The sequence below is a fragment of the Balaenoptera borealis genome (assembly GCF_965194805.1).
Source record: "Balaenoptera borealis genome assembly, chromosome: 6".
Lineage (NCBI taxonomy): Eukaryota > Metazoa > Chordata > Mammalia > Artiodactyla > Balaenopteridae > Balaenoptera > Balaenoptera borealis.
In genome coordinates this window covers 89,001,531-89,013,886 of record NC_138863.1, presented here as the reverse complement: position 1 = coordinate 89,013,886, position 12,356 = coordinate 89,001,531, and the positions used below count along the sequence as shown (strand labels likewise).

The 12,356-nt window shown below is 35.0% G+C and overlaps 1 protein-coding gene across 1 annotated transcript in view; it reads right to left on the bottom strand.

Annotated features, from left to right (window-relative positions):
- The window catches only part of LRP1B (LDL receptor related protein 1B), a 1,905,856-nt gene that overhangs the window by 839,660 nt on the left and 1,053,840 nt on the right, over nucleotides 1-12,356 (bottom strand). Inside the window, exons 9-11 of the mRNA XM_082395829.1 lie at nucleotides 7,276-7,498; nucleotides 4,066-4,237; nucleotides 664-807 (exon numbers count right to left, since the gene is read on the bottom strand). Coding sequence (XP_082251955.1) covers nucleotides 664-807; nucleotides 4,066-4,237; nucleotides 7,276-7,498 — 539 coding nt within the window. The remainder of the gene's footprint in view (nucleotides 1-663; nucleotides 808-4,065; nucleotides 4,238-7,275; nucleotides 7,499-12,356) is intronic.

Below are 12,356 nucleotides of genomic sequence, written 5' to 3'. Positions count from 1 at the left end.
TGTGTAAAAATTTAAACTTAACAAAAGTCCTGTGTGAAGAATATTTATTAGCTTATTTAAATAAAGAACAATTAAGTTATTCTAGCATATTTCAAAAATAAAACAGATATGTCTAACTAATAGATAACTTTTTAACAAAATTGTTAAAGAGATTGATATTTAATTAGTATAGCTCCAGTTACTTGGAAAGTGAAATAATGAAGTGAATTTCATCCCCAATGCTGGATAAAGTGAAATATTACTTAATGTGGATTTTTGTTGGACTAAACACACCTATTACTAGAGGCAGCATCTTGGTTCAAAAAAGAGAAAATCTGGTTAACCAACGATTCAGGCTCATTAGACCATGAACATTCTTTAGGGAATTAAGGAAAGGATCTTCCTAAAAATCTTCCCTAAAGTACGGTTCCCAAAGATCCATAAATTTGGTGACTCTACAGCCCAATTAGGTTTCTCATTCACATTATCACACACATACAAAAGAGAAAAAAAAACCCAAAAAACTAAATACTGATTTTGAGAAAAATGGCTTGTACACATTCACAGGCAAATTTGGCCTGATGATGTCTCACGTTATTACGGACGCTGATGCTCCTAATTAATACTAAGAACCCTATTCTGAAGCATTAGCTGCTGGCAAATGTTTGATTTTCAATAACATACTTTTGCATGACCTGCCATCACTTCCCAAGTTGAAGCCAGTCCTGCAGCGACAGGTCCGTGCTTTGTAACCGCTGCTGAGCAGACAGATGTGTGAACATCCCCCTGGCATTCCGTACGGATCCACTTCACATGCATGGCTTCTGACTACAACAAATGAAAAACAGCATGCTTGAAATTCTCCAAAGACAAGATAATTATGTGCATCAGTATGCTGAAACTTTGACAGTGCAAGAAGAGGAAATCCCAGCAAAAATCTATATACCCAAATATTTTGTATCATAATCAATTGGAAAAGAGTTTAAACCCCAAAAAAGAAAAGGTAGGGATTTGCCAAAATCCTCCTAAGTCTACCTTTTACAAAAATTCTGAGAAGATAAAATGCTTTTATATTAACCTAAACTGTTTACATGCAAGCAAAATAAAAGTAACATGATTTTTTGGTACATGCTTATTGTACTTTTAAAAAATACACTTTTCTGGCAAATATAAAAAAAATACTGTTAAAATATCCTAGGTTAGGCAGTTAGGCAGAGAAAGGATTTCTTCTGAAATAATCTATTATATGGGCACCTAAATTAGGATAAATGTGTTTCAGTGATTACCTTTATTGAGAAGTGCTGAGATAAATTTTTTCTTCAATTTTGAGTCCATTGCCATTTGGAGAACGCTTCCACAAAATGAATTTTGTGTGTGTGTGTGTGTGTGTGTGTGTGTGTGACTATAATTGTCAAAAGGAGAAGGCTGAGTTTTCATGTGGAGGTTATGGAATAGAAGGATGTTTTATGAGTGTAGAAGGTGGAGAAGAAACAAACATAGGAAAAGTACTGTATGGAGAGGATGAGAAAAAGAAAGGTCAAAGAGAAAATGCTGTAGTAGGAATAATACCAGTAAGATTTTATGTATTACTGTAATTATATTTCTTTTCAATCATGACTTTCTTGGAATTGTGATGAGTAATATGACAATTTTCTTTTAATATTGAAACTTACATGCTTTCGAAAACTGTGCTATGTTCTTTTTGTATTCTGCATTCTCTAAATGAAAAGATAACTGAAATGTAGTTTATTTTTTTTGCACAAGAGTGTTGCTTTTATTTTCCAGTCTCATCCCATTTCTGTACTAGATCACATCTCCTCTTACCTACTTAGCAACTCTCCACTTTCTCACTGTCTTCATTACTTTTGCTCTCTGCATTGGATCATGCCCATCAGCATACAAATGTGCCATTATTTCCACATCTTGGGGGGGTAAAAAATCGTAATTTTAACCTTAATTCCCACAGCAATCCTTAAATTAGCTCCCCATTTCTCTGCCCCACCTAATATCAACACTTTTCAAAGTTATCCTCGCTCATTTTCTACAATTTCTTTCCTTCCTATCTTTCCCAGATCCTTTCTACCCAGACATTCTCTTCACCGCAAACTGCTCTTGTCAGATCCCTATGAGCTTCATGCTGCTAAATCCAATGGCCAATTGAATTAACAAGCTTCTTCTCAGTCTCCTCTTTTGGTTCTTCCTATTGTCTTTGACTTCTCATTGTTGGAGTGTCCCAGTGTCCTTTATTTGGAACTCTTTTCTTCTCCATCTATAGTTACTTCCTTGGTGATCCCATCCATTTTCCTGGCTTTAAATGTCACCTATATGCCAATGACTCTCAAATTGCTATGTCCAGCTTGGGCTTGCCCCTGAACTCCAGACTTATATATTCAAATACCTCCTTGAAATCTCCACCTGAATTTATGACAGAAATTCAAAATAACATGTAAAAATTATACATTTTTTCTTTGCCCCCAGTCTGCTCCAAACTTAGTTTTCTTAATCTCAAAAATAACTCAGTTATTCCAGTTGCTCAGCCTAATTGCTATCATCCTTGCCTCTTTTTTAATTTACACCCCACATCAAATCCATCAAGAAATGCTGTTGGCTATACCTTCAAATATATTCTGAGTCTAACTAACCACTTTTCACCACCTTCACTACTACCATCTTGGTCCAATCCACCATCATCTCTAACTTTCCACCCTTGTCCCTGACAGCCTATTGTCAATATAGCAGCCATATTGATTCCTTTAAAAAGTCAGTCAGACCATGAGACTCCTCTGCTTAAGGCTTCCTAAGGACTCCCCGTCTCACTAAAAGTATAAGCAAAGGTTTTTACAACTGTCCGCAGGGCCCTACTTGTTACGGTCCTCCTGCATTTCTCCAGCTTAATTGCCTACTTCTCTTCCTCTTTTTACTCTGCTCCAGACCTATGGGTCTCCTTGTTCCTCCCTGAACAATCCAAGCATGCTCTTCCTCGTGGTTTTCGTGTGTGCTCATCTTTCTACCTGCCTCTCTCCTCCTTTAATTACTTAAAGTCTTTATGCAATTTCATCTTCTCAATGGGACTTCCTCTGACCATTCAATATAAAATTGCAAACTACCCCCATTCCTGACACTCATCTGCTTTATCTTTTTCCACAGCACTTACTAACTTCTAATAGAATAATAATTTACTTGTTTTTTTAAAATTATGTCTTCTTTACAACAATGCAAATCTCATAAAGGCAATGATGTTTTGGTCTGTTTTATTCACAACTATATTCTCAATGGACATAGAATAGTTTCTGGCACATAGTAAATGGTCAATGAATAATTGGTGAATTAATAAATCCTAATATAAAACTCTATTAAGGTTACCTACAGAATTCAAAATTTGAATTTCCTGTAAACACAATATGTATATGTGATAATACATTGCCTAAGCTGAATTTATGTTAATGGTTAGATAATTCTAAATTTGTTTTAATTTGAAGCACAAAAAGATGATGGACATGTGGGTGGTAGTTTTTGTATGTTACATTATTCTATATATGATTGAGCCTAAACTGTATTGATGAACAAGCATCACTAACCTACAATGCAAAGTAGTTAGCGTTTTTGAGGAATACTTAGAAATGTTGTAGCCTTCTCGTTAAAAATTATTTTTTATTTAACATATATTAAGGAATGATTGGGATGTTCAGTCAAGAGACCCCAGTGACTGCAATAAAAACTAGACAGATACTGCAAGAAAATCACCTAATTTGAAATGTTTCCCAGAACGATATAAAAAAATTCCCTAAAGTCTTGGCATCTGGGTTTCCTGTATACATACATCAAGAGTGAAAGTTCCTTCCTGAATCTAAATCTAGCCATCATTTCAATTCTATGGTTGTAGAAACGATTCACTAGCAACTGAACAATTTGTCATTGAGACTTGGGAAAGGAGCTCTATTCCATTTTATCAGGCAGACATGTACATTTTTGCTATCACAACAGAGAATTTATGGCTCACCCACTTTAACATCAAACAAAGGCACAAGGACCATATCCCCATTCAATTTGCCATTGTGAAGTCTATGAAGAAGTCTTGCATCTTACCTATTGGTTGAGTTCTTTTTTGATAGATTCGGATTCCTCGAGCATTTTCCATTTTAATTAATGAATGAATATCAGTGCCATTAAATCGGTTTATCCGTATGATATTGAAGTTATCAGAATTGGTCGCATACAAATAGTCTTCAAACACAGTTATACCATAAAGATGTTTGACCTATAAAAAGGGGCAAAAATGACTATGATTTTTAAATATGTTGCTTTCAACTTGAAAGAAAAATTGATTGCTATTTACTCCTGTGGAAAATTCCCATAGTTGGAGAGTCACAACCATATTATCATTTATCTTCTCTCATAGAATTTGACATTTCACTAATTTAAATCTTTTCTCTGAGAATAAAACATTATGCAGTAGTGGTTAAAGCACTACCCAATGTATGGGAGAGAATTTTATTCATGTTTCATTAAGAAAACATGTTCAGTAGCTACTTTTCAAAGCCTAGTGAGAACCAAACTTTCAAGCATATTCAATAACATGCTTATGGTACTGTTATGTAAAATTTGATATATTTTTGTGAGCTACATTTTCATATAGCCATGGATATGTAGAATCTGTAAAAGGCTTGCTTTGCCTGTGAAAGGACTGATGAGAAAACACCTTTGAAAATCCCATTTTTTAAAAAATACAGGTTACATTTAGACTAATAGTAGCCCCAGCATGGAAAATAGTAAACAACAAAATCACATATTTGGAATAATTGTAAATAAAATGTCAGCATTCTACTCAGAAATCGCACTCTTTCTAAAGCCTATTCATTATGAAAATGGAACCCTGATTTGAGAATAACAATGTTTACTGCTCTCCACGACACTTCACAGTTAACAGTGTAACTCTCCTCCTTGGCACAGGTCTTGGGGACTGTGGGTAAGAAAAGACTTCTTGAACTGATGGAAAGCTTCCAGTAAAGCAAAGGAAGAATAAGTATACTGATTTTCTCATACAAAAAGGCACATGCTAGGCACATTGCCTTTGGGCATACCTTGTAGTATACTCAATTTAAAATGGTTCTGGACCAAGGTATGGTAGATTTGTCAATTGATTTGCTGTACAGATTTTGATGAAAAAGCATTTGTCTTTATCATTTGGCATTATATTGCACTTCTAGTGTATTTTTCGTATAGATTTGTAGTCAAGAGAATTTGAGAAGTTATCCATGGTTTGACTGTAAAAAAATTTTATATAGAACAAAATCACAAAAATTTCTACTTAGGAAATCATGCCAGTTCTATACCTTAAGCAAAAGCATTTGATTTGCTATCTTTCTAGCTTACATGTCTCTTTATTACTATTCCTGATCCTCTCATAGGAGATGTTGAGTAAAAGAAGACTGGCTTTTCACGTTGTTTTTGGACGTATTTCACTTCATGCCTAGGCTACAAGTGAAAGTTAGGAATTAAGGGGGAGACTTATTCTATGTTAAAGCCCCAATAATCATTTTCAATGTTAGTGTTACTCTCCAGTAAGTGTCTGTAGGGGGAGGCATGTGTGTATTTACTAATAATATTTTCCACATAACTGACATCATATTCACTAAATATATCTATGACCCAATTTTGATTTGGGCAATACTTTCTTTTTCCTGTAAAAATTACAAGCAACCTGAAGTCTTCCATTAATTGCCATTTATTTTATGCATGCTTTGCTTAAAGTCTGGGGCCAGTCATCTGGAAGTGTGCGATTGTGTCCTAAACACATTGCTGTCTATGTAACTGCCAGTCCAAGCCTCAGGAGAGAAAGTAAGCATGGCTACAGAGGGGGCAACTGGTGAGGGCAGAAAACATGTTCACACAATAGCCATCAAATTCTACTCACTGCCTCGCTGCTTTCCTTCAGAAGGGTTTGCTTACCATAAAGCACCTACATTGTTGCCTGGTCTGCTAACTACCCCCAACAGAGGTGGCAGGAGCTTGGTGTGGTGCATAGACCATTCTGCCTACAGGACAAATACAAAATTTTATCTTTTTTGGATTACGTAGTGGCAGACTAAGCATGTGTTTAGGGAACCAGCAAAACACAGGCAATAGAAATGGGGGAAAAAAAGGATAATTAAAAACTTCAGATACTAAAAAACTTTTAAAAGTAGTCATGGGGAAGATCATTTGAATTCCTCATTCTTGTTTCAAGGTTTAAAATTTTAATTACATATACGTAAAAAGAAGCTCCATCATAATCATTTTAGAGACTAGGTCCTCTAAGGTCATAACTAGACTGCCAAGGAAATCAAAGTTTTAAGGACAGTCGAAGGTGAGAGAGAAATAAATGACCTCACCTCTAATATTGGACACTTTTTTTTAAACCACCCAGATTAGTGCATTTTTTTATCTGCCAAGGAAGTGAAAACATTTCATTGTTAAAAGCTGATTATAAAGGCAAAGTAACTTTACAGGACAATTACAGAATATTTGTGCCTTGCACTGCAAAAGAAAACAGAGTCACTTATTTCAGCTCCACAGAATGAGAATCTCACATAAAATTAGTGAGATCAGTGAGGTAAAATTGAATTTAAAAAGTAAACTAGTGAATAAGGCTTATTTCCACTTAGACAGCTTCTTCAGGTGTTTATTGAGTGTTATTTGCAAAAACATGTAATTCAGCAAGGGGAAAACTATACAGATGGGAAAAATTTTGACCTCAGTGCTTTTCACAAAATTCTTATTTTAGGAAGTACCTGAATACATCAGAAGGCAAAATTTAATCCAACCTATTAAAATAATAATGATACTTTTGTGAGCCAGCATATGCATTGTTAGCAGAAAAAATATATATATCTCCAATGCCACATGGGACAGATGATAGTTCAGTTTCTTACAAATGAACTACTTAAATTAGTTTTCAGTAAGTAGGTCATATTTACTGTCCTACTCTAATACTTTTCTTTCTTACTAGTGTAGCATTTTTGGTTTTGTTTGTTGTTTTTGATTTATTTCAGTTGGTTTTTGTTTTGTGTGCTTTTTTTCTTTTTTTAATAGAGGGAAAGAGGGGGAGAGAGCCCCCTCTCCCGCCCCATACTATGGAGTACACAGTACACTGTGAAAAGAACATTCTCCCATATAGCAAACACATCACAGTTTTTATGACCCACTGCAGCTTGACTTCATAAGAAATTTTCAACATTGCAATTTTCAGTTTTCTTCCTAGTATGATACCATCCATTTTATTACCTTAGCTGCATTTCCGAACCAAATTCTACTTACTTGTCTGCCTTGGATGATAGTACGTCTGTTTTTTCCTTGATAGTCCACTACTTCCACATAGTCCAAGGAAAGATCTACCCAGTAAACCAATTTGTTCACTAGGTCTAGCGCCAGTGCAGCTGGCTGCTCTGTCTTGGAATCAATTATCCTTGTTCTGTTCATCCCATCCATGTCACATCGCTCCACTTTGGCCACATTCCCATAATCAGTAAAGAAAAGTTTTCTGTTGAAAGAAAACTAAATGTTAAAGTGAAGGGAGGGGGGGAAGCATATTCAATAGAACCATCTGTAAAAAACAGAACTTTTCCTTCTAATTTTTTTCAGTGGTTACATCTGTTAGCTTCCCATAACCATTTCCATATAATATCACTCATAAACAGAGAAATCTGCTAATGAATATTGCAGGGCATGAGGGAGCAGGTTAACTAACAACTGTAAAATTTCCCCAAAATCAATGATTATGATGGGTTTATTTTTGTATTAGGGGAAATGTTTCTTTAAGCTTCATAGAGCCAATACACATATACCCCAGGAGATGCGTACAGCCCATTTGGAGTAAGCTTTAGAAATGAGCCAAGTCACCAGGCCAGGGCATGTGAACTATCAGGCTTTATCTTCAACCTGCTTTTCAAATTGCCTGGTAAAGCCTGTCTCCTATAAAAGCTATTATGTGGAGCTCAGTGAAGCTATGAGTGGTAGAGAATAGCAAACCTGGAATGGAATTAAGCAGATGGAAAAGCAAATGTGCTGTTTGTAGCAGTGGAAATAAAATACAAATAATTCCCCCCAAACCAATCCCAAATCCTCCCAAATATTCCCAGTTTATAAAATTTCACAAAGCAAATGCAGGCTGTTTCTTTTCATTTTCTCTTTATACAATTTTTGAAGAAAAGGCTGAAAAGCAATGTTGACTTCTGAGACAAGAAATCCTTCTATGAAGCACAAACAGCGTCTGTCTAAGGTTTAAATACCTCCAATGCTTCAGTGTCTAATATTTGATTAGTATTCACAATGTTTAGTAAACACAAATCAATTTCAATTAACCTGACAATATTTTAACAAGATTACCTACTCATGAGAGTAAATTACATTTGTAAATGGAAGACCATCTTGCCTTGACTTAAATACAATCTCAAGAATAATCTGATTTCCAGTGACTGAGCAATATTAAGATTACCTAGAGTATAGAATATTTGACTTTACAAACTTGGTGAATTAGTTTTTAGTGACTTTTCTCAACATTGTTGCATCATCTAACAATATGGGGTATCTTTTAAGCTAAAGAGTATTTAAACTTTAGCTCTTTCTGCTGTGGGAGGTTTTGACTCATTTTTTTAACATTAATGCATACTGGTTTGTGATAGCGTGAGCCAGATTTTCTTATGAGTATATATTTCCCCAAATATTCTCGAAAGATCAATTTATCACAATAAGTTAAAATTATTTTCAAATGACATGTCATTCAGGTGAAGAGCTTTCTATGCCAGTGAAGAACAAATAAAAGGGCATATGGTGCTATGTTTTACTGTCATGCTAAATGCTCTGACCTCTACTCTTGCACGAGCTCATTCTCTCTCTCTCTCTCATCTCTATCACTATCTCTTCCTGCTTCCATCTTTCATCTCCTCCTTCATCACTTGTTAATCAGTTTGTTCACAGTTATCTCAAGTTACTGTTATGATTACCTAGTTTCCCTCTTCCTCACCGTAGAACACTGCCCACTATTCCTATTATAAGAAACTCTCTTCCTCACCTCATACCAAAATGCCTGTCCTTTCATAGTTTCCTTTTCTAACTTGTCCATTTCACAGAACTGAATAGATGCTGCTGTGCAGGTAGCTTAGCTTTGGGATAGAGAGTTAGAGGCTCTGGCCCACTGTGTATAGCATGTTATGTACAGACTACGTATAGTCATATGAAGCAGGTGGTTGCACTATCTACATGGTGCTGAAGAGGAAGCATGAGCCTGGAGATGGGAACTTATCTCAAGTCACATTGAGATGACTTAATTACACATGATCCTAAAAGGAAAAAAAAGAGAAGAGTGCCAAGCCAACAACCTTGGAGGCGTGTTGTTGAAGAAAGATGACCAAATAAGATCCAAGGTTATGGTCACAGAGATAACGCAGACTCTTATCGAGGCCTAAGGGAGAAAAGTTCCATTATAAAGAACTGAACTGGCTGGCTGGGTCAATCACTTCCCAAAAATTTTTAAAAAAAGAATATAGATCGAGATGTCATTGAATTTGCTATTTGTTAAAACACTAGTAATTTTTGGTACTTCTCTTTGAAAAGTTTAGTTATGGAGGAAGCGTGAACCAGATGATAATGAAGGAGGTCAGGAAAATGTAAATAATTTGTGCAAGAAGATTTTCAGTGATACTGACCAGTATTGCAGGAATGATTCAAGTGATTCTCATATTTATTCCAGGTCATAATAAAACTGGTTGAGGTAATCTCCCCGTCTGAATAAACTTAAGCCAAAATATGAAAAAAAAGTATAAATACATGATTCACCAAAATTTTGCTATTTTAATGGAAGTGTAAAATCAAAAGAACAGGAGGACTTTGGGTATGTGAAATGGCATTGAGCTAGAAGAAACAGTAAAGAATTGGTCATTGTACTTCCAGCACATAGCAGAATAACTAGTGCTGAGTGGGGATGTAAAAGGTGGTCTTTACATCAAATTTAACTTCCCCAGATTTCAGAATACTGAATATGTTGAGCTCTGTTCACTTGTAATTGAAATGCAAGAAATGGAAGTATTCTCCAGGATAATAACACTAAGACCATAAATCTGCAAGCAATAAATACCCAGAGTCACATGATTCTGACTGTGATTATGATTATGTCACATGACTATGACTGTCATTATGACTGTAGATGTTTCTTTGCTTGTTTTAGTACTGTTTAATTTTAGTTTAAAATTATCTATTATTATTACAGAGAAAAGCTTTATTCTCAGGGCCTTCTTTGAGGTATGACTATTATAATTATAAACAAAAGCTAAAGTTTTAATTATCTAAAACCTAACTAAATTTCATTTGTGATATAAATGTAGCTGGGTTGAAAAAAACGCACTCTTTTCTTTCTTATAAAATATTTGTCCAAATATTAGAAAAAGGAAATAGTGCTCTGTGAACCCCATTGTCTCACTGACCTTAATAATTACCTATGAGATAGAAGGGTCAGATTATTTCTATTTTACACATGAAACTGGCTCAAAGTCCACTTGGATAGCCACTGTCAGAGCCGTAACACAAATGTTTGTCACGCCTTTTGTTTTTAACTCACTATTTTGAAATAATTTCAAACCTACAGAAAAGTTGTAAGAATTATAGAATGAATGTCTATACCCTTCACCTAGATTCACCATTTGTTCACCTTTTTTCCTCTGGCTATTTCTAGTACTCTCTGAACCATTTGATAGTAAATTGCAGACATGATGATTCTCTTCATCTAAAATTTCAGCCTGCATCTCCTGAGTACCAGGACATTCTCCTGCATAACCACAGTACATCTATCAAAATTAATATGTTTAACACTGATACAATGCATAGCTTTTATTCAGATTTTGCCTGTTGACCAATAATGTTTTATATATTAAAAATTCCTTTTTTTCCTCTAATTTAGAATCCAATCAGCATCATATATTGCACTTAACTGTCTTTTCTCTCTAGACTCCTTTAATTTTGAATAGTTCCTCAGCTTTCCTTTGTTCATGATGTTACCATTTCTAATGTGTAAATGTGAGTTGTGCTGAAGAATATCCCTATCTTGAGTTTGCCTGATTTTTCTCATAATTTGATTATGTTATGCTTTTTGAACTGAAATGTAATAGTTTTGTACTTTATTGTTTCTGCCTCTGGGCTTAGAAACCAACAGGTAAGCCTATGCTCTATTGCATAAATTCCCTAAAAAGAAGCAAAGATGGTGGTTTGAAATCTCATTTATTCCATCTTATTCAGTGTTTCTGAACATTTAACTCTCTTAATTTCCAGGGTTCTCAGTCACACTTTCAGCATCTCCTCCCACCAGAAACCGAGTATCTTTTGCTGCTTCTAGTACAGCCAAGACCCCAGTGTAGCAATCCGTGTGTCCAACTCATGCTGATTGGTGGAGACCATTCCCAAATCTGTCCTATGCTCCATTCCCTCAGATTTGCAATACTGACATTTCTTCTTTCCCTGTTCTTTCCTGAGATATCAATTATTTTTTATTCTCCAGAATAAAGAAGAAATTAAATTGAGATCGCTATTCTCTTGTTCTTCACTTATTCTTTAAATGTCATTCTATTCAATTCCCACTAACAAAAAAATTAAAATTAAAATAAAACAACATCCCAACTACTGTCTCTAAGATATGTTTAACTATCAGTTCATAAAGGACAGGAACATTTCTTTCAAACTTTTAATTATTCACCCAGTTCATTCATTATAATTTGGCAGCTGTAGTAAATAGGAGTTTGTCATTTTGGCTTCCTTATCTCATCTAATATGGGAAACTGATTTTAACTGACATCTTTGTTGATTACATGACTAGTCCTATTTTACTACAGATATATAAGTTTTTTTTATACAATTGGGGATAGCAAGAAACTTTGAGTATTGTTGGTAAACTTGCCTGACATAAATCAAAGGTCACAAAGGGAGCACTCACCGACAGTGACAGAGCATTGTGTTTACAGAGTTAACGGCCCTAATCGTTCCTATGCTTTAAAGCAAAGCAGTTGTTACACATACTGATGTCTTAAAACATGTACTTTTTTTCTTTAGCTGATAAAAATAAGACTTACTTGTCCCACTGATATCTGTTTTAAATGATTCTTCCCTACTTTTGTACTTCGTCCAAAAAGGACAAAGGGGAATTTAAACAGATCAGAGTCTTATCCACATCCTTTAACTACATAGTCAAACCTGGTTTTGTGTCATCATTCTTGCCCCTAACATTTTGATTATAGCTTAATGATGGAATTTAGAAATTTTCAGAGTCCTCACAATGAAATTATCTCTCATTCATTTTAACTGCTGAAAAATGAAGTTACACAACAAGATTTTGGTTAAGAAATAAATGAGAGGGG